Raw genomic sequence first — 22,818 nt, forward strand, 5'->3', positions numbered from 1 at the left:
AAAAAAAACTTTCAGGAGTTCCCGTCATGGTGCAATGGAAATGAATCTGACTAGGAACCATGAGCTTGTGGGATTGATCCCTGGCCTCTCGCAGTAGGTTAAGGCTCTGGTGTTGCCCTGAGCTGGGGTGTAGGTCAAAGATGCGGCTCATATCCTGTGTTGCTGTGACCGTGGCATAGGTCAGCAGCTCTAGCTCCGCTTTGACCCCTAGCCCTGGAACCTCCATGTTCTGTGGGTGTGGCCCTAAAAAGCAAAAAAAAAAAAAAAAAAAAAAAAAAAAAAAGACCTATATGCTGAAAACCATAAAACACTGATGAAGGAAATTTAAGATGATTCAAAGAAATGGAAAGACAATCCTGTGCTCTTGGAATGAAAGAATTAATGTTGTTAAAATGGTCATATTACCCAAAGCAATCTACAGATTTAATGCAGTCTGTATCAAAATACCTAGGAAAGGAGTTCTCTTGTGGTGCAACAGATTGAGGATGAAACATTGCCACTGCAGTGGCTTAGGTCACTGCTGTGGTGCAGGCTCGATCCCTGGCCTGGGAAGTTCCATTTGCCTTGGGTGCAGCCAAAAAAAAAAAAACAGGGACATTTTCCACAGAACTAGAACAGATAATCTTAAAATTTATTTTACGTGGACCTACTAAAGACCTCAAGTTATCAAAGCAATTCTGAGAATAAAGAACAAAGCTAAAGGTCTGACCCTACCAGACTATAGTACAAAGCTGTGGAAATTAAAACAGTATGATACTGGCACAAGAACAGACACAGATTAATGGAATAGAGAGCTTAGAAATAAAGCCATATACTTATGGTCAATTAATCTACAACAAAGGAGGCAAGGGTATACAATGGAGAAAAAATCTTTTCTACAAGTGGTGAAAGGGAAGTTCCTATTGTGGCACAGCGGAAATTAATCGGAGTAGTATCCATGAGGATGTGGTTTCAATCCCTGCCCTTGCTCAGTGGGTCAGGAATCCAGCGTTGCTGCTAGCTGTGGTGTAAGTCACAGATGCCGCTTGGATCCTGCATTGTTGTGGCTGTGACATAGGCTTGCAGCTGTAGCTCTGATTGAACCCCTAACCTGGAAACTTGCATATGCTGCAGATGTGGCCCTAAAAAGCAAAAAACAAAACAAAACAAAAACAAGAGGCGCAGGGAAAACAGCCACATGTAAAACTGAAATTATAACTTTCCTTCACACCATATACAAAACTAAACTCAAAACGACTTATTTATTTATTTATTTTTTAGGGCCACTCCTGAGGCATATGGAAGTTCCCAGGCTAGGGGTCAAGTAATAGCTACAGCTGCCCAGCCTACACCACAGCCATAGCAACTCGGGATCTGAGCTGAATTTATACCACAGTTTAAGGCAACGCCAGATCCTTAACCCACTGAGCGAGGCCAGGAATGGGACCTGTATCCTCATGGTTACTAGTTGGATTTGTTTCCGCTGCACCACAGCGGGAACTCCCAACAGTTTAAAGACTTAAAGGTAAGACATGAAACCATAAAACTCCTAGAAGAGAACAGAGATGAAAATCTCTGACATAAATCGTAACAGTGTTTTTTTTTGTTTTGTTTTGTTTTTTTGTCTTTTTGCCTTTTCTAGGGCTGCACCCACGGCAAATGGAGGTTCCCAGGCTAGGGGTCGAATCGGAGCTGTAGCCACTGGCCTATGCCACAGCCACTGCAACTCGGGGTCTGAGCCACATCTGCGACCTGCACCACAGGTCACGGCAATGCTGGATCCTCAACCCACTGAGCAAGGCCAGGTATCAAACCTGCAACCTTGTGGTTCCTAGTCAGATTTGCTAACCACTGAACAATGACAGTAACTCCCCATAGTAGTATTTTCTTGATCAGTCCCCTCCCAAGGCAAAATAAATAAAAGCAAAAGTAAATAAATTGGATCTAAGTAAATTTAAATGCTTTTACACAGCAAAGGAAACCATAAACAAAATGAAAAGCCATCCTGTAGAGTACAAGAAAATATTGCAAGTGATGAGACCAACAAGGAATTAATATCCAGAATATACGGACAGCTCATACAATTCAATATTAAAAAAATAAACTCCAAGCAAAAAAGTGGGCAAAAGACCTGAATAGACATTATTCCAATGAAGACATACAGATGGCTAACAGACACATGAAAAGATGCTCGGTGCCACAAATTGTTAGAGAAATAAAAATCAAAACCATAGTGAGGTATCACCTCACACCTGTCAGAATGGCTATCATAAAAGTGTCTACAAATAACAAGTGTTGGAGATGATGTGGAAAAAAGGGTACCCTTGTACACTGTTGGTGGGAATGCAAATTAGTGCAGCCACTATGGAAAATAGTGTAGAGGTTCCTTCAAAAACTTAAAATAGAGCTACCATATGATCCTACAATTCCACTCCTGGATATATATCCAGAAAAAAACGAAACACTGTAGTGTTCATAGCAGTGTGAACAGTGTGCAATGGTAAAGACATGGAAGCAACCTAAGTGTTCATCAACAAAGAAATGGTAAAGAAGATGTGGTACGAAGTGGTTAACGAATCCGACTAGGAACCATGAGGTTGTGGGTTCGATCCCTGGTCTCGCTCAGTGGGTTAAGGATCCAGCGTTGCCATGAACTGTGGTGTGGGTTGCAGATGCGGCTCAGATCCCGCGTTGCTGTGTCTCTGGCGTAGGCCGGCGGCTACAGCTCTGATTTGACCCCTAGCCTGGGAACCTCCATTTGCCGCAGGAGCAGCCCCAGAAAAGGCAAAAAGACAAAAAAAAAAAAAAAAAAAAAAGCGGTATGGTATTGCACACACACAATGGAACATTACTCAGCTGTAAGAAAGACTCAAACTGTCATTTGCAGGAACATGGATGGACATAGAGAATGCTTAGTGAAATAAGTCAGAGGAAGACAGAGTAACTCTATGATATCACTTACACATGGAATCTGAAAAATAATGCAAATGAATAGATATACAAAGCAGGAATAGACTCAGAGATACAAAAACAAACCTGCTTATAAAAAAGAGAAGGGGGAAAGGACAGATTAGTTGTATGAGATTAACAGATAGCAATTACCATATATAAAATAGATAAGCAGCAGGGTTTAATGTATAGCACAGGGAATTATACCTCTTGTAACAACCTGTAATGGAATGTAATCTGTAAAAATACTCAATCACTATGCTGTACACCTGGAACTGATACAGTATTGTAAATTATACCTCCAAAAATAAAAAGAATCAGGTTGGGTTGTTTTTTTTTAAATATACATATAAATAAAGTAGACCTGATATGTTTGAACATGTATGTATACAAGTCAAGAAATCTTAAGTATCAAGTGATTTATTCTTCTTTTGATTAAGTTGGTCTCACTTAATTTTAATTTTTTTCTGATAGAACTCAGAAACCACGACTAACTCGTACTGCTGTACCCTCATTCTTGACAAAACGGGAGCAATCTGATGTAAAGAAAGTTCCTAAAGGCGTCCCCCTGCAATTTGACATAAATAGTGTTGGAAAACAGGTAAATTTTCTCTCTGTCTTTCTCTGGGCCAGTCACTCAAAATACTTTATTTTATTTTATTTATTTTTTAATTTATTTATTTATTTATTTATTGCTATTTCTTGGGCCGCTCCCGCGGCATATGGAGGTTCCCAGGCTAGGGGTCGAATCGGAGCTGTAGCTGCCAGCCTACGCCAAAGCCACAGCAACGTGGGATCCGAGCCACATCTGCAACCTACACCACAGCTCACGGCAACGCCAGATCGTTAACCCACTGAGCAAGGGCAGGGACTGAACCCACAACCTCATGGTTCCTAGTCGGATTTGTTAACCACTGCGCCACGACGGGAACTCCATAAAATATTTTAATTAACAAAACGAATGTTGTATAATGAATTAAGTAGAGTGTCCTAACTCTTCAAGCCTAGGACACCACTGGTGTATCTCATATTTTGTCTCTGGATTTGCCTTTTTTTTTTTTTTTTTTTTTTTCCTGTCTTTCTAGAGCCGCTCCCATGTCATATGGACGTTCCCATGCTAGGGGTTTAATCGGAGCTGTAGCCGCCAGCCTATCCCAGAGCCACAGCAACGCCAGATCCAAACTGTGTCTATGACCTACACCACAGCTCACGGCAATGCCAGATCACTAACTCACTGAGTGAGGCCAAGGATCAAACGTGGAACCTCATGGTTCTTAATCGTATTTGTTTCTGTTGCACCATGATGGGAACTCCTGGATTTGCCTCTTTTGGACATTTCACGTGAATGGGATCATGTAATATGTGAACTTTTGTGATGGGCTTCTTTCACTTAACATACTTTTTTCATGGTTTATCTATAGTGTGTATAATTATTTCATTTTTTTTATTGCTGAATAATGTTCTATTGTATGGATATACCATATTTTATTTACTTATCAATTGATGATCATTTGGGTTGTTTCCATTCTTTGGGTATTGTAAATAATGTTCCTCTGAACATTTATGTACATATGCTCACACAAAAACACATACATTCATGATTTTGTGTAAGCGTATGATTTATTTCTCCTTCGTAAATACCCAAAAATGAATTGCTAGGTTGTGTTTTAACTCTGTTTAACCTTTGAGGAAGCACCAGATTGTTTTCCAAAGAAGTGGCTGCAGTACCATTCTTACCAACATTTATGAGGGTTCTAAACTTTCTCCATGTCCTTGCCAACATTATTGTCTGTCATATGGTTATATTCATTCAGATGCAGGTGATGTGATGTATTTCACCATGGTTTTGGCAGTTTTTGTATCGACCTTCTATCTGGTAATTTGCTAAAATTCATTTAATACTTTTAGTAATTTTGTAGATTTTTTTTTTTTTTTTTTTAGCTTTTTAGGGCTGCACCAGCAGCATGTGGACGTTCCCAGGCTAGGGGTCTAATCGGAGCTACAGCTGCCAGCCTACACCACAGCCATAGCAACGCCAGATCCGAGCCGCATCTGTAACGTAAACCACAGCTCACGGCACACTGGATCCTTAACCCACTGAGCAAGGCCGGGGATCGAACTGGTAACCTCATGGTTCCTAGTCGAATTCGTTTCTGCTGTGCCACGATGGGAACTCCAGTAATTTTGTAGATTACTTAGGGTTTCCTTGGTGACTATTCATATCATTCTCCAAGTTTCTTTCCAATCTTTAAACCTTTCCTTTTTCTTCTTTATTAAATGGCTTGGACCTTCACTACTGTGTTAAGAAGCAGGTATGCTTGCCTTGTTCCCAAGCTTGAGGAGAAAGCATTAAATTTTTCACCATTAAGTATGATGTTAGCAGTAGGTTGTTTTTAGTAGATTATTTTTATCAGATTGAAGAGGTCCCCTTCTATTTGTAATATGCTGAGAATTTTTATCACGAATGAGTGTTGCATTTTGTCACATGTTTTGTGTATGTCCATTGATACAAGAATCCATTGAATTGAAGGTAAGGGAATGGACAGGAGTTTGACCAAATTTACTTTGCTTATTTCCATCTTACTTTGTCACTTGTTACTTTCTTTTCAGAAATGGTAAGGTATAATTCACATGCCTTTTCTGTTATTAATAAAAATCTGATTTTGATTTGAATTTGATTTAAATTTCTGATATGAACTCAGAGAAATTCAAGAAAATTTGTTTCAAAATATTCACAAGTCTACACTTTTATCAGAGACATCACTAGAGTTGGTGGCAGTGTTTTCAGAGCCTAAAAATAATTCAGATGGAAAAATCTTTGGGTATATGACTTATAAGCATTATCGTATATATGCTTTAAGTAGTATATAATATAGACATAGTGATTAGGAGATAAGGATTCTGAGTTAGTTTCTAGAGCTGCAAGTAGGCAAGTTAACTTCTCTAACCTTCACTAAATTTATCTCTTTTGTATGCTTTTTGTTAGAATTAAATAAGTTCATACACCTAAATATTCAGAAAATGTTAGCTGTTGTTACTATGAATTACCATTATGATTCACGTTATTGTTGCAAAGCAAATGTGGTTTATAGTCAAGTTGTTAATTTTTGTTTTGTTTTATTTTCTCTAGACAGGGATGACTTTGAATGAACGATTTGGGATCCTGAAGGAACAAAGAGCCACTCTCACTTTCAACAAAGGAGGAAGCCGCTTTGTAACTGTGGGATAGATCCCATGTCAAAGGGACCTTTGAGTGATGACTCTTTTAAAAGTCGAATTTCTCAGAGTTCATCACAGAAATTCAAGAAACTTTATTTCAAAATATTCACAAGGCTAAAATAACTCTTATTTTTATTTTTGAAGTTGTTTTTTTTAAAATATGTATAAATAATGCCCTGGAAGAATAACAGGGAATATACCTATATGTTCTTAAAGACTTCATGGTTGACCCAGACAGAACAATTCTCTGTTTGACTTCTTCGGTTCCTTATGCAGCAGAAAGAAGGCAGAAAGACAGAAATTAATTATTTTTATGATAGTGGTATTTAGGATCTCATCACCTTTGCCCATTTTTTACACTTTGCCATGGTAAATTTTGGTCTTGAGAAGTATGAGTAGGTCCTTTTGTTGCTCTCACTTACCCTTTAATAGCATTAATGTAATTAATAAGTGCAGTTAACTTTTCTTCATTAAGGATATTTTAAAAATTACCAGAGTTCAGTTTGGGGGTTTGAGATTTATGGGAATATTTGGAACTTGGCTCATTTCACGCATAATGTTAGGTTATTCCTCCAGAGTTTTAAATCTTTAATGCTGAACTTTTAACAGGAAATGTGACTCTAGGCATTAGTCTCAGTTAAAATGTTAAAGGCTATGAATGGGTGTTTACAAAGTTATCTGATAGAGCCTTGGAGGAGGAAGGTCTAGTGTAAAAATCTGATATTTTGTTTAATACATGGACAACGCATGAGAGGAAGTAGCAGGTGGAAGACAACTGAGATGAAAAACTTTAAAACCTAGGCCATAGGCCTACTGTTTGAATTTAGTATAGGTTCCCCCACCCTCTGCTCCCATGGCATATGGAAGTTCCCAAGCCAGTGATTGAACCGGCACCACAGTGACCTGAGCTGCTGCAGTGGCAATGCCTGATACTTAACCTGTGGCACTGCAAGAGAACTCCAAGATTTAGCGTAGTCTTGAGTCTAGTGTCACAAAGAATTCTTCAAATGATTTTTAGAATAATTATTAAAGTGGATTGAGTCCCTTAGATATTTTGATAGTAAAATTAGTCATAAAGCCCTAGATTTCTTGTTCAAAAAGTTACATTTTAAAAGCTTTTAAGTTTGCAAACTTAAACAGTATACAGCACTAAAAATAAAAAAAATATATATATTCATATATGTCACAAGGTAAATGTAAAATCATTATAGTAATGTTTAACCTTGTTTTGTACCTTTGCTTCTGATTTCTTGTATAAAGTTCAGGCATGGTAAGAAAAGAGCTTTTCACTGTACACTCTGGAGGGATAGGAGGAGTTTGTTGTGCCAAGCTAGTGCTAAAAATCCTCAGATGGTTGTAAACTATTAAGTTATGGTATAATGCCAAAATGCAGCAAAATATTCAAACTAAAGTTTACAATTTTCGTCATTTTGAAGCTTAATTTTTTGGTTTTCTATAATGTTAAAACCTCTAAGTGGGTATTAGTTTCCCTACAGTGTATTATTAGTGTTGATTTTCTCTGTTAAAACACACACACACACACAAAATATTAAGTTATGGCTTCTGTCTGCCTTGCAGTGTATACTAGGCTTTCATTATTGTCTCTCATGCTTCTTGAATTACTTGGTTTATGCTAGCCACGGAAAGCTATCAATAACAGTTTCATGCTTATACCAAAGAACCAAATCTGATCCTTAATATCTGGTATTTTGCTTGTAAGTCTACTGATAAGGGATTATTGAAAGCCAGTCATACAATTTGAAAATAAACTCTGGTCTCTCCGTAGGCCAAGGACTCATTGCAAAACAGTTTTGCAAGTGTGAATACTTAGATTCGATCCATGAACAATACATTTTAGACTGGTTTAGAATTTACTGATAAAAAAACAACTGAGCGTGAGTTTGCTGCCTTTAGAACAGATTGTAAAAAAATGGTATAAAGGTGTTTTCATTTTCTTATTATTTTAAATATTATATAGAGCTATTAATAATGCCTTTTTCTGGGAAAAATCTTAAAAATTGCCCCAAATATTGATATTAAATGCATCAAACGAAGTGTCTTTGGTATATTAAAATTTTGCTCTTCATGCATCTGTAATTTCATTTTCTTTTTAACTATAAAAATCTTGCTTTTGTTACAACCAAATTAAAATTCTTGAGTGCTAAAATGTTGTATATAAACAAAAGAATATGCTTTTTTTGCAGGAAAATTTTCCTTTCTTGGAATGTGGTTGGTTGTAGTCATCCTTTTTTAGTTCTTAAACTTTTTTTTTTTTAAATAGGATGCAACTTAAATTTCCCTTTGCATCAAGGTGTATACAAAACATTGATGCAGTGCATCACAAAATGAAAGTTTGTATTTAATGAGGAGATGCTTTACACTGTACTTTTTTGGTGTTTTTTGGAAAAGTTACATTTAGATCTATTCTGAAGCTGTTCATTTTTAACAAATAAAATATTACAGGTCTCACGTGGTTTATTCTTAGCTGCAAGGATTGAATTGTGTTTTTTAGATTATTGTGTATTACACAACTTTGTAATGACTATAGTTTTTAGGGTTTGAAAAGCTACCTACGAATTAAATTGGTAAACCAGTTCAGTCTGTTGACATCCCACTAACTGCCTCTGGACCATTTCCTTCATAGCTCCAACAGGAAGTAGCCAGGAGGAGTTAAAATAGAGAATTTAATTTACTCAGAATGAGGAATATTAGGCTGAATGAGCTTTTAGAGATCATCCACTTCTGTTCTTTTACCTCTTGGTTCACTGAGACCCAGCTTTTCAAGACTTTTGTATGGTAGGGTCATACCTAAAGCTTAGATCTTTTAGTACTCAGTTCATAATAAACTGTTCCTGTGAATCGAACACCCAAAGAAAGTAGTGAAATGTGTGGCTTGTCAGGTATTTAAGATGTAGTAGCTGTGTATTAGCATTTGTAGGATAGGAGGTGAATATACATTGTCAGTGATTATTGTGAGATTTTATCACTTTGGGTATTCCAGTTAGGTAGACCTCTTGGAAAAGGCCATTGTTCCTAATCAAACATTATGCATTTTTTTAAGTAGACATAAACCTTACTACAATTTTATCTATAAACAAATCATAAAATGCTTCCAAGTACGAACAAACTTAAAGACTTTACTGCCCAGTGGTTATTTTTTGTTGTAATAGATATGTATATCAAATTTGGTGTCAATAGCTTTATAATTCACACAACACACCCAGTGTCAGGCAATTTTTATTCTGACATATATCTACATTACTGTATGGAGATAAGAGAGAAGAAATAACTGTGTACTACGGAGAATGAATATCATACATTCAGAGTGCAGGTAGTATTAGGGCAGAAAATGATTTCTTCATTTCTCATCTTTGAAATTTCATCAGACTTACATGATTATTTGTGTTTTGCCACTGTAAAAAAACAATGAAGCATGTGATTTAAGCTTTCTTTAAAATCGAGTTCTTTTTTCATAGATCAGTTTGGAGTTAGGCACATTTTAAAAAATGATAACCAATAAACCCCAAGCGTTTGCAACAAGAATTTCACACTATTGTGGACGATTAATAGGGATTTAAGGATTGTTTATAAATTGGTGACTTTTAATGTCTCTTTTTTCCCCTGCCATTATAGTTTACTTTCTGAAGTCTGTTCAACAAAAAGCTTGATAAAAACAAATGTGATATTCTAAAACTGAAATTACTTTTTATCAATATATTCAAATGTTTTACTGATCTTTAAAGATGAATAAGAAACTATTTCCCTAGTGTGTGTGTTTAATTTCTATTTCCTTTTACCTCTGAGAAGAAAAATCATATGGTCTAAATTTCTTTGTCTAAAGCTTTAAAAAGTCAATTATGGAGTTCCTGTTGTGGCTCAGTGGGACGAACCTGACTAGTATCCATGAGGATGCGGGTTCGATCCCTGACCTTGCTCAGTGGGTTGAGGATCTGGTGTTGCTGTGAGCTGTGGTGTAGGTTGCAGACACAGCTCAGATCCCACGTTGCTGGCAGCTGTGGCTCTGATTCGACCCCTAGCCTGGGAACTTCAGTATGCCACAGGTGTGGCCCTAAAGAGCAAAGAAAAAAAAGTCAATTATTAGTGCTTCTTATTAAAGAGGGAAGGACCAAAACATTTATTGAATGTAACAAACCAATTCTATGCTTTCTTTTTATTTGAAGAGAATGGGATTGGCCAAGATCTTAATCCTACTTGCTTTTGATATTATAAAGTGGAATCTTAAAGGAGTGACCATTATACCCACATATACTCATTAGTATATTTCTAATGAGTAGAAGTAGGATAAGGACTTCCTTTCTACATAATATGAAATACAGAGTTGGAGACAGTGAAACTTTTGCCCCTAGTATTCAGTGAGTAAACTTTCAGCCTGTAAAATACACAGAAAGAAGCAGGGAAGTTATATTAATTCCTAACATTCAGTAACTCACATTGCCAATTTTTCCATCTCCTGCTTCCAGACCACACGGAGCAGCAGTAGAATGAGTTGTAGATCCCTTGCCCTTGTGCTCACAGCCCTTTTGCAACTGTTTCTCATTACTTCTCTTAATCACTAGTCTCTTTGGTCAGCTTCCTACAATGACTCCATTTCCTACCCCCTCATTCTTGTCAATGATCTTTTGCTTTATGGAGAAGACTGAGGGAGTAATATGAGAATTCCCTCATATTCTACCTTGACTATGTAGGTGAAACTATAGATCCTTAGAAGTCTCAAATTTAACACCTTGACCTATCATTTTTTCTTCCAGCCCTTCTTTACATAGGACTTGTTCTCATGTAGTAGCATATGTATAACACCTTCATTTTTCCTATATCCACAGGCTTTTGTTTTGGCCTTCAAATATCTGCAGACTTAAACATCTACAGATATTTTGCTTTCATTAACACCCTGTTCTCAAAAATTGTAGTTTTTGTTTTGTTTTGTTTTGTTTTGTCTTTTTAGGGCTGCACCCATGGTATGTGGAGGTTCCCAGCTTACACCATAGCCACAGCAACTCGGGATCCTAGCTGCATCTGCGGTCTACACCATAGTTTATGGCAATGGGGGATCCTTAACCCACTGAGCGAGGCCAGGGATTGAACCTGCATCCTCTTGGATACTAGTTGGGTTCATTAACCACTGAGCCACGACAGGAACTCTGAAAAATTGTTTTTTTTTCTTCCTCCTAACTTTCTGTATTAGAACATAACCTCTGTTGTATTAGGACATAACCCATCTTCCATCTCTGCTTCTTCCCACTCATTCTTACTATATTTAAAGTAAGATGGACTTCTTTTGGTGCAGTGGCTTAAGGTTGGACTTCTGTGGTGCAGTAGGTTAAGGATCTGGCATTGTCACTGCAGTGGCTTGGGTCACTGCCGTGGCAGGGGTTCTATCCCTGGCCCAGGAACTTCTGTATGTCACAGGCAAGGCAAAAAACCACAAAAAACAACTATTGATATATTCAACTGTAGGATATGGAAGGTAATTGTAGAGTTTAACATATTAAGGGCCTTAAAATCTACTTGGCTAGGAGTTCCCTGTGGCTCAGTAGGTTAAGGATCTGTGGTGTGGGTTTGATCCTTAGCCTGGAATCTTCCATGTGCCCCACTGCGGCCAAAAAAAAAAAGTTCACAGAACCACCATTACTGATCTGAGCAACCATTACTGATCAGCTTTGGTACTGAGATTAAACTTTTTTACAGGGATTCTTATAGTGACTGAGTGGCTAACGAATCCAACTAGGAACCATGAGGTTGTAGGTTCCATCCCTGTCCTCTCTCAGTGGGTTAAGGATCTGGCGTTCCCATGAACTGTGGTGTAGGTTGCAGACATGGCTCAGATCCTGCGTTGATGTGGCTCTGGTGTAGGCCAGTGGCTACAGCTCCAATCACATCCCTAGCCTGGGAACCTCCATATGCCACAGGTGCGGCCTTAGAAAAAGACAAAAAAAAAAAAAAAAAAAAAAACCACCTTTTTTGCAATCCCTTGCATTTAGGAGTTGGACAAGTACTAATTAAGGTTTCATTGAAGAGTTGCACCATGAATGATGGACGGGCTCTCTCCAACCTTATTTTCTTTTGCTCTTTGACATGATCCTTATGGCCTGTGGTGATGTTCTCCGCATGTACCATTAGAAATCACACCTGGATGTGTTGATGCTGATGTACCTTCCAGCATACCTCACATCAGAATCCTTGAGATTTGATTCAAAACCTCATCTATGACTGCATTTCACTGAATTCTGGTGGTTAATCCCCACCACCCCTATTAGGCCCTTTTTTTGTGGTTTTAATCTAATTGGTTTATTTGTCCGGATTCTAATTACATTACAATCTAAGAAAAGGACTGTATCTGACAGTCTATTTCCCATGGTAAAAGTTCATTGATTGTAGGGGAAATGTACATCATTTAGCAGGAATGGCTTAAGTGTGTTAAAGCAGCAATATGCTGGACTAGTTGCAATATATATGAGCTCTAATTGGTTTAAAATGTAGTATTTTCTACTTTTTCAGTAACTTTTTTTTTTTGACTATTTCTTAAAATTGTCTCTAAGCCCTACGTGTAGATTATGGCCAGATCATTTTATATTTCTCAATTTTGGTTCCAGACCAAAAATTTGAACTTTAATACCTCTCACCCAGCTTTATTCACCAATCTTGCCTAAGGGACAGATACTATTTAAGGTGCTTATTTTCGTTAAACTATTTCGTAAAAGGAAAGGCCTAAAATATCTATACGTCCCTTTCAGTGAGAATTATGACATTTGAGAGCCAGGTTAACACTTCTTTTCCTCTCGGGCAATAATAGTTAATAAATCTGCAAGTCTCCATTGAGATCATTTGGCTTATAGAATGACAGGAGTCAGGAAATGTTTCTCATCTCACCACCCAAATTTCTGGCACCAACGGTATTGAGCCTTAATGTTTAATCTAGTACTGAAGGAGGACGGTGGAGAAGTTTTGGTGAGGAGCGTGGTCTGAAAAGTATTTTTATAGAGGCTTGTCGGATAGGTTACTGGGACTAGAGCAGGGCGCCGCTCCCAATTTGTGAGTTCCGTTTTAATTTCGCTTGGAAACCTCAAGTGGGCGGGGGCTAGCGCCGGGGTAAGCGGAGGGGCCCTGCAGCCCAGCCCATCAAGGGACCCGTCCGGGGTCTGCAAGCCCCTTTCCCCGCCCACCCATCATCTGGCCGCGCATGCGCTGCGCGGGCGGGCCAGAGAGTTGTCGGCTAGGAAATGGCGGCCGCAGGGTTGGTGGCTGTGGCCACGGCTACAGAGTACTCTGGCCCGGGAACGTCGGGAGGTAACCTCTCCGTTGTTAACTGCGGCCCAAACTCCGGCACAGGCCCTGGTCCCGGCCCGGGCTCGTGGAGCCGCTCCCTCGACCGAGCGCTGGAGGAGGCGGCGGTAACCGGGGTGCTGAGCCTGAGCGGCCGGAAACTGAGGGAGTTTCCCCGGGGAGCGGCCAACCACGACCTGACGGACACCACCCGTGCGGGTGAGTGGGGCGGGGGTCATCCCTGCCTACAGGAGGCCCGGGGCATAGCCAGAGGCGGCCCCAGCCTATGGGGGGGAAATCGCGAGTGGTTACAGCAACTGGTCCCGTAGCTTCGAGTCGGGACTCGGGCAACGGGGAGAAGCTGGCGGCCCCCACCCACCCAGCCCCGGGGCCTGCGGGCCAGACCCCGAGCTTGGGGCCAGGCGGACAGTAACACCCCCTTCCCCGGCGGGGGAAGAGCACCGTAGAGGACTGCCGGGTAGTCTTACTCTCCTAGAAAATTAACTTCTGCCACTGCTGAGCTAGACCCTTGCTCCGCCGAGATTCTTCAGGCCCTTTCGAATTTGGGATGCCAGATTGACTTGCTAAGATTTGGGATTGTAGCGCGCTCATGATAGGTCAGAATAGCATTGGTCACTGCATTGTCAGGGGGGCATGACTCTCTGCACTGGCCTCTTTTTATAAGAGTTGTGTTTTTAGTGTGAACCCGAACGCTTTAATTTTTTTCTCTTTCCCCTTCATCTAGCTGACTTACCCAGTGTACTTGTGAAAATAACTAGAGCCCACCTTCAGATACCCACTCTTTTCCTCTCTCCTCATGCGGCCTCCAGAAAAGTTGAAGGAAGAAAACTGTTTAGAAAAGATAAACATAGGTTGCCTACCGTTTCTGTATTTAATGCTTTTTAACCCCCCCCCCCAGTACTTTACCGTATACTTATTTTTGAACACAGAAAAGATAATAAATCAAGTATTATCTGATTTTCTTGGTTGTAGAGAACAATCTCTGGTGACTGAGGTGTTCAGCATAATGTTTCTCTTGTGTTTAAAATATAGCTTCCTCAGGGAGTAGATTAAAAAGGGAATCAATATAAAGGAGAAAAAAAGCCCCTTACTTATAGTATGGTATGATGTAATTATTTTCATATGTTTTTGCAACCAAAGAATGTGTAGAACTTTGTGTTTTAACCTTTCCTATGTTTGTGCACTCATTAAGATTGATAAGTATTACACATAACTGACTCATGTTAGAAAAAGAAACAGAACTGTTAAACTACTTCAAGAAACTATTCTTTCCAAATAAATTTTTCCTCTAGTGTAAAATTGAAAAAATCAGATGCCTACTTGTTTATAATCTCTTCTTGAAAACAGTTGTACTGAATATACTTTGTATTTTTTAGTGAATGACATTAAAATTAAACTTTCCTGCTGATCTAAATATGAACAGCCACTTGGCTTTTACATATGTTCTGATAGTAAACATCTAAAATTGTCATTCATACCCCAGATTTCATGATTCTGTTCAGGAGATGGATGGAGTAGTGATTTCTTATTGGTGTCATTTCAGTATTACTACATTAAGCCTGAAGTTAAAGAACAAGGTGATTACAGGAGTTTATCTAGCTCATTATCTTACCTGCTTTTAAATAGTTCTAAAAGGAACAATGTGTTTTGCCTTTAAGAAATATTTTATTAACCGACAAAACCCAACGGCATTTATACAGAAGAATAAGTAATCCCAATGAGTTTTTCCCTTACCATGCTCTGAATTTTTAATTCATTAGTATCTACACTTATTTTATTACTTTAATATTAAGTTTCTTCATAAACCAAATTTTTTGTTGGTTAACATTTTATCTGGTCAAAAAGTGTAAAGAAAAAAAAGTTTACAAGGTGCTTTATAACCTACTAGACTAGATTCATTTCTGACATGTTAGAAATATCACTTATTAAGTATAAGTAATCTTTGGCAACCCTTGCTAAGTACAAAAATAGTGAATTAGTCTCTGAATTATTTTAAATGTCTAATTTTATGTGGATAACATTATTGAGTTTTCACTGTTTCCTATTCATTATCATAGGTGTTTTAAAATACATTGCCTTTCTAAGTGCTTAACAATCAGTGGATTAAATATTATTATCCTGGAGTTTCTGCTGTGGTGCACCGCACCGGGATTGGTGTCCTTGTGGTATCGTTGTCTCTGCAGTGTTAGGACGCAGGTTCCATCCCTGCAACTGTGCATCAGATCTAATCCCTGGCTGGGCAACATCATGTGCCACAGGGAGGCCAAAAAAGAAAAAAAAAATTATTATCCCAAATTTGCATATGAGGAATCACTCAGAACTTATAGATGAGAAATCACTCAGAGTCATATAAATAGTACTAGTGGTAGACTTTCAGCCTGGGTCCATCTTATTACTCTTCTCTGCACTATACCACACAGCCTCCTTAGGTACAGATAGGTATTACCATTACTGCTTTTACAGATAGTGAAACCAAGTTTGGAGAGTTTGCTCAAACACCTGTAGCTAAAGGCCAAGGAAAGTGGTATTAGCCAGGACTTGAGCCTGATTCAGATCCTGTTTGAGGTAACACTAAAACCATCATCTACTTGTTTCACGGGGTACTTTGAATTCAGACCCACCTTATGTTAGCTAAAATGTTTTGTTCAGACCCTATAGAAAATTTAAAGCCAAGAAAATTATATGAGTGCTATATTTATCAAAACTGCCACGCAGTCTGTTCTTTCTTAATGTATAGACTCTATCTGGTAGAGCTGCTGTCTTTACATTTTAAGAAACAGCACATATTACCTATACTGTTTATAACTTGACATGATTAAAATTCTTTGGAGTTCCTGTTGTGGCTCATCAGTAATGAAGCTGAGCAGTATCCATGAGGATTCGGGTTCAATCCCTGGCCTTGCTCAGTGGGTTAAAGATCTGGCATTGCTGTGGCTGTGGCATAGGCTGGCAGCTGCAGCTCTGATTGACTCCTAGCCTGGGAACCTCCGTGTGCTGCAGGCGAGGTTCTAAAAAGCAAAATAAAATAAAATTCATCATGCAACATTTTCCTGAGACTTTCCTTCCTGTTTGTTTAAAAGGTAGATCTTTAGTAAAACAGAAATATTTATTTGGGAATAAGTTACTTAATTCAGTGGACAACGAAGATCTTAAATCAGGGGAAACTTTTTAGGGCAGAACAGTTTTAACTTGGATTTAGGGAGGCAGAAATGAGAAGGAAAGCCATTCTGGGCAGTGGACAACAGAAGTGTGTGCACATTACTCAGGCTTGCCAGTCAGTGTAGTCCATCCCTTTGGCAATAGTGATGGGTTCATAGATGGACATATTTTCCAGTAAGCACGTAAGAGTGTTAATTCTGAAGTTTTTATTGGAACTATTGAGAAAGAGGCATGCTTTGAACCCTGGGGTTGCTGAGATAATAAAATGTGAGCCTGGAGCTCACCAATAAATGAAAGCAGAGCCAAAAGATAGAAAGAGTGAGGCCAAGTTTGAATGATAATGTTTGAACCTTTGGATCAGTAGCCACGCCTTAAGTTAGTGGTATCCTTGGACTTTCTTGTTTTTTTGTTTTTTTTTTTTTTGTCTTTTTTTGCCTTTTCTAGGGCCGCTCCCACCGCATATGGAGGTTCCCAGGCTAGGGGTTGAATCAGAGCTGTAGCCACCAGCCTACGCCAGAGCCACAGCAACTCGGGATCCGAGCTGCATCTGCGACCTACACCACAGCTCACGGCAATGCCAGATCCTCAACCCACAGAGCAAGTCCAGGGATGGAACCCACAACCTCATCGTTCCTAGTTGGATTCATTAACCACTGCCCCACGACGGGAACTCCTCCTTGGACTTTCAAATTATGCAAGCTAATAAATTCCCTTGCCTGCTTAATTTGAGTAGACTTCTTGACACGATGTAAGAGTTCGGACTATTATAGTGAGACTGCTTTTGATGAAGTTGTGGAGAGGTCAGTTAGGTCAGAATAAATAGTTGGATTAAAGAATATAAGAGCTACCTTTTGCCTTTAAGGCAGCTAGATTGATGATAGGTTTGGAAATAAGAAGACTAAATCACAGTCATTCATTCAGCAGATATACATGGAGGACCAAGACACTCCCTGTCCTCGAAGAACTCAAGGGAATCTAGCTAGTGGAGGAATAAGTAGATGTAAAGATTATTTGAATTGTCTAATAGTAGCAAAACTTTTTTGTGTAAGGCATTATGCTAGGTAATATAGTGGAAAGAAAAATAAGAGACTAACCTCTAAGTATAAAAAAATCAGTAATCTTATTGGGAGGCTGCAATAACAATCCAGGAATAAAAAACAGAGGTCATATTGGAAAATAAAAATGTACAAGTGCTGACTGAATTTATTTCTTTTTAAAGAGACAATGCATCGAATGACCGAGCCATTAAACCTAGAGGACTAGGAAGATGGTAATGCTCCTGATGATACCAGTAGCTAACATTTATTGAACTGTTAGTATATTCCAAATATTATACTGTTACATGTATATATATATATATATATATATATATATATATAAAATGGACACACAATAACCATTTGAATTGCAAGTACTATTTTTAACCCCGTTTTACATGTGAAAAAGTGGAGACAAGACTAATCTGATCAAGGTAATGCTAATAAATGACAGAGCTAGGATTCAAATTCAGATACATCTGAGCCTAAAACTCCTGTTTTTGATCTCTAAGCCATACTGACAAAGTTTGGTACACAATTTCCTGATACCTTTACAGGGCTGATAGCACATCTAGTTCATTGTGTGCAGCAAATAGAAATGCAAATCTGGAGCTCTAACAGTGAAGTTAGGACTGCAGAATTAATTGAGAGTCATAATGAACAGTTATGAGATTCTTGGAGAAAGAGTGTGGAAAGAGGAAAAGCTGATCACAGACAACCATGGGGTACACCAGCATTTAAAAAGGCAAAAAGCAGGGATTCTCCCATGGCTTAGCGTTTAAGGACTTGGCATTGTCACAGCTGTGGCTCTGGTTACAGCTGTGGCTTGAGTTTGATCCCTGGCCTGGAAACCTTTGTATACACAGGCGTGGCCAAAAATTTAAAAAAATTATAAATAATAAATAAAAAGGCAGGAAGAGGAATCAGCCTGAGAAAAAAACAAAGTTTCATAATTATACCAGAATTCAGAGACTTCTAAAGCCAAAGGAAGCAGAAGTAACCATTTTAGTTGTTTTACAAATGAGAAGCAGTCTCAGAGAGATTAAATGATGTGTTTAAGGTTATATAGCAAGGTGGTGCTGTTGCACAGAAGGCAAATAGGTTTATAGTCAGAGGTGTAAGAATCTTTTCTGGGAGTTCCTGTCATGGCTCAGCGGAAATGAATCCAACTAGGAACCATGAGGTTGTGGGTTCGATCCCTGGCCTTGCTCAGTGGGTTAAGGATCCAGCATTGCCGTGAGCTGTGGTGCAGGTCACAGATGCAGCTCAGATTTGGTGTTGCTGTGGCTGTGGTGTAGGCCAGTGGCTATAGCTCCAATTAGACCCCTAGCCTGGGAACCTTCATATGCTGCAGGTACAACCCTAAAAAGACAAAAGAAAAAAAAAAAAGAAATCTTTTCGGAATGAAATGTCCAAAAATGAAACCATGCATTCAGCTTTGGGGAAAAAACCTGTGGTTGAAGTCAAATGGGGAGACTAAGAAAAAAGAAAACAAATTGAAAAGTGGTGGGTGAGCCAAGGTAGCAAAATCCTATTGAAGCCATAAGAATTAAGGCTTTCTGGAAGTTCCCATTGTGGCTCAGTGGAAATGAACTCAACTAGAATCCCACTAGAATGCCCCTTTGATCCCTGGCGTTGCTCAGTGGGTTAAGGATCTAGCATTTGCCTAAGTGCAGTGTAGGTTGCACATATGCCTCAGATCCTGCATTGCTGTGGTGTAGGGTGGCAGCTGCAGTTCTGATATATCTCAGGTGCCCTAAAAAGCAAAAAAAAAAAAGAGGCTTTCGAGAATTGGGTACTTATTTCCTAGGTAAAGAATGATGATTGCTTAAAAGACTATGTAATTTTTTAAAAAGCAGTCTGTAATCCACAAAATTATGATTTCATTAGTCTTGAAAAAATGTATTGCAGTGTCATGTCTTAAGTAGAAATCATATTTTTCTTGGATCCTTATATATGTATATTTTGTATCAACCACAGTATATGTACTAGGGCAGTTCTGTCCAATATGGTAGTAGCCATATGTGGTTATTAAAATTAAAATGTTATAAATTTAAAATTTGGTTCCTCAGTCATTCTAGCCACATTTCAAGTGCTCAGTAGCCAAATATGTCATATTGGGCAGCACATTAGACAGACCTACTGTCTGTTGTATGGACAGCACAGATAATAGAACCTCTTCATCATCACAGAAAGTTATACTGTAAAGTGATGTTGGGGCATACTGACTCAAATAGAATTGAAATTTTCTTCAGCATTATTTATTTTATAAATTATACTTCTTTTGGCAGTATTTTTCTCTATCCATGAATACAGTAAGCCTCTGTGGTGATTAGAGATGAAAACACTTTTAGGGAGTTCCCATCATGGCGCAGTGGTTAATGAATCCGACTAGGAACCATGAGGTTTCGGGTTCCATCCCTGGCCTTGCTTAGTGGGTTAAGGATCCAGCGTTGCTGTGAACTGTGGTGTAGGTCGCAGACGAGGCTTGGATCCCGAGTTGCTGTGGCTCTGGTGTATGCCAGCAGCTACAGCTCAGATTAGACCCCTAGCCTGGGAACCTCCATATGCCACGGGTGTGGCCCTAGAAAAGACCAAAAAAAAAAAAAAAAAGAAAACACTTTAAAATAATGGTTGAGAAGGCAGAAGCAAAGAGAGGAGGTAGCGGCAAATGGGGCTCAGTCATAATTACACGATCTTTGCTGACATCTCAGCTAACACCAAAGCTAATTTTATTTGATTAATCAGGCTGGTTCAGTTTAGTATACCTAAAAATCATTCTTTCTGATTTTAAAAATTGTATGTGCTCATTATAGTACAAAAAGTTATAAAGAAGACACTAAAGATCATTTGTAATTCCATTTATGGTAGTGAACCCTGGTTTGAAATCATCTAACATTTTCTTCATCAATATGTACAGTCACATCTTTTTTTTTTTTTTTCTGTCTTTTTAGGGCCACACTCACGGCACATGGAGCTTCCCAAGCTAGGGGTCCAGTCGGAGCTACAGCTGCCAACCTACGCCACAGCCACAACAATGCCAGATCCTTAACCCTGAGCAAGGCCAGGGATCGAACTTGCATCCTCATGGATGCTAGTCAGATTCGTTAACTGCTGAGCCACGATGGAAACTCCCCTGTACATTTTCATTTTTAAAAAAAATTCTAAAAATGGAATCATTCAAAGACTATTTTATTGTCTAATTTTTTTACTATGTGAGATACAAAATCAGAAAATATTAGGTCTGTAGCATAATTCTTAATAGTAGCCCACTATTGATACACATTGGGATTGTTTTCACCTTTCACAATTGCAAATGTATTTGCTGAGAATAGCTTAGTATTTATGTCTTGCAGACTTTTAAATTATTTCCTTAAGATAAATTCCTAGAAATATAATTGATTGGTTAAAAGGTATTCACAATTTTAGGGTCTTTTTAAAAAAAAATACAGATTGTAAAATCTTCCTTCCAGAAGGATTGTTCAGCTTAGATTTATACTAGTAGTGCATGCATTGTCATTACTTTGGACCCACTGATCTCATTCATTTTGATCTGTGTCAGTCTGGTAGGTGAGAGATAATATCTCCTTGTTCTGTATTCAGTATTATCTTGAGGAATGTAATTTTGACTACAATAAGCAAAAGTGGAGTTCCCATCATGGTGCAGCGGAAACGAATCTGACTAGGAACCATGGGGTTGAGGATTTGATCCCTGGCCTTGCTCAGTGGGTTAAGGATCCAGTGTTGCCATTAGCTGTGGTGTAGGTTGCAGATGTGGCTCGGATCTGGCGCATTGCTATGGCTGTGGTGTAGGCTGGCAGCTGTAGCTCAGATTGAACCCCTAGCTTGGGAGCCTCCATATGCTGTGGGTGCAGCCCTAAAAAAGCAAAAAAATTAAAAAAAAAAAATAAAAAGAAAGAAAAAGTTTATAAATACAAGGGGAAAATATTTAGTTTTTCTGTTTTTTCCTGTGACATTTTGTCATAGAACAAATTGAGAAACAAGTTCTTTGTGCATATATATAAACTCCTGCATATTTAATTTGATTCTTTTGTAATTGTAAATTGTATATTTACTATAGAACATTTGGGAAAGCAAATACACAAGGTAGAGAAAAGAAAAAAGGGATAGTGCTACTGCAAAGATAAACACTATGAACATTTTGACTTATTCTTCCAATTCTTTTTAAAATTTTTTAAAGTTTAAAAGAAATTTTATTTTATATATATATATATATATTTTTTTTTTTTTGTCTTTTGTCTTTTGTCTTTTGTTGTTGTTGTTGTTGCTATTTCTTGGACCGCTCCCTTGGCATATGGAGATTCCCAGGCTAGGGGTTGAATTGGAGCTGTAGCCACCGGCCTGCGCCAGAGCCACAGCAACGTGGGATCCGAGCCGCGTCTGCAACCTACACCACAGCTCACGGCAACGCCGGATCGTTAACCCACTGAGCAAGGGCAGGGACCGAACCCGCAACCTCATGGTTCCTAGTCGGATTTGTTAACCACTGCGCCACGACGGGAACTCCTATATTTTTCTTTTTAGCATCTCACCCATGGCATATGGGAGTTCCCAGGCTAGGTGTCGAATTGGAGCTGCAGCTGCTGGATCATGCCACAGCCACGGCGATGCCAGTTCCAAGCCACACCTGTGACGTACACCACAGCTCACGGCAACACCAGATTCTTAACCCACTGAACAAGGCCAGGGCTTGAACCCACGTCCTCATGGATACTAGTCAAGTTTGTTATTGCTGAGTCACAATGGGAACTCCTCTTATGATAGAATTTTAGTGGCTGCGGAGAATCTAACTATATCTTTGTACTTAACCAGATAGCTTTTATTGGGCATTTAGACTATTTCTAATTTTTTATTATTAGAAATAATACTATGAACATTTTTATACATAACTCTTTGCTAATGTATTATTATTTCCTTTGGGTAAATTCCTGGAAGTGGAATTGTTCAAACAAATTGTATGCAGCTTTAAAAATGTAAATACAGGAGTTCCCTTTTGGCTCTGTGGGTTAAGAACCTGACATACTGTCTGTGAGGATGCAGGTTCAATCCCTGGCCTCACTCAGTGGATTAAGGATCCAGCCCTGCCACAAGCTGCAGTGTAGGTCATACATGTGGCTCAGATCTGGCATTGCCATGGCTGTGGCTTAGACCA

At 38.9% G+C, this 22,818-nt stretch overlaps 2 protein-coding genes and 1 long non-coding RNA gene across 49 annotated transcripts in view; 2 read left to right on the forward strand and 1 right to left on the reverse strand.

The window, feature by feature from the left end:
* FYTTD1 (forty-two-three domain containing 1) overlaps nucleotides 1-9,905 on the forward strand; it is a 38,885-nt gene extending 28,980 nt beyond the window's left edge. For 14 of the 17 annotated variants that reach the window (XR_014824623.1, XR_014824624.1, XM_084990896.1 and 11 more), the window contains 2 exons: nucleotides 3,403-3,529; nucleotides 6,059-9,905. Coding sequence is in view for 12 of the 17 variants with exons in the window: in XM_084990896.1 (XP_084847022.1) it covers nucleotides 3,403-3,529; nucleotides 6,059-6,157 (226 nt within the window). In the remaining 5 variants the exon portion in view is untranslated. The remainder of the gene's footprint in view (nucleotides 1-3,402; nucleotides 3,530-6,058) is intronic. The other 3 variants (XR_014824620.1, XR_014824621.1, XR_014824622.1) reach the window with 1 other exon arrangement.
* Nucleotides 9,906-13,361: 3,456 nt separating this feature from the next.
* Nucleotides 13,362-22,818, forward strand: part of LRCH3 (leucine rich repeats and calponin homology domain containing 3) — a 201,622-nt gene continuing 192,165 nt past the window's right edge. For all 31 annotated transcript variants that reach the window (XR_014824609.1, XR_014824611.1, XR_014824612.1 and 28 more), the window contains exon 1: nucleotides 13,362-13,647. Coding sequence is in view for 25 of the 31 variants with exons in the window: in XM_005670145.4 (XP_005670202.2) it covers nucleotides 13,386-13,647 (262 nt within the window). In the remaining 6 variants the exon portion in view is untranslated. The remainder of the gene's footprint in view (nucleotides 13,648-22,818) is intronic.
* On the reverse strand, nucleotides 13,366-20,263 carry LOC146397690 (uncharacterized). The gene is made up of 2 exons (XR_014824631.1): nucleotides 18,985-20,263; nucleotides 13,366-16,958 (listed from the first exon to the last, which is right to left on the reverse strand). It is a non-coding gene; the product is annotated as an uncharacterized LOC146397690 (long non-coding RNA).

Source organism: Sus scrofa, chromosome 13 (genome assembly GCF_054392235.1).
Source record: "Sus scrofa isolate SSC_HxYL_T2T_F1_AM1 chromosome 13, Sscrofa_HxYL_maternal_Yorkshire_Landrace_v2.0, whole genome shotgun sequence".
NCBI classification, from domain to species: domain Eukaryota; kingdom Metazoa; phylum Chordata; class Mammalia; order Artiodactyla; family Suidae; genus Sus; species Sus scrofa.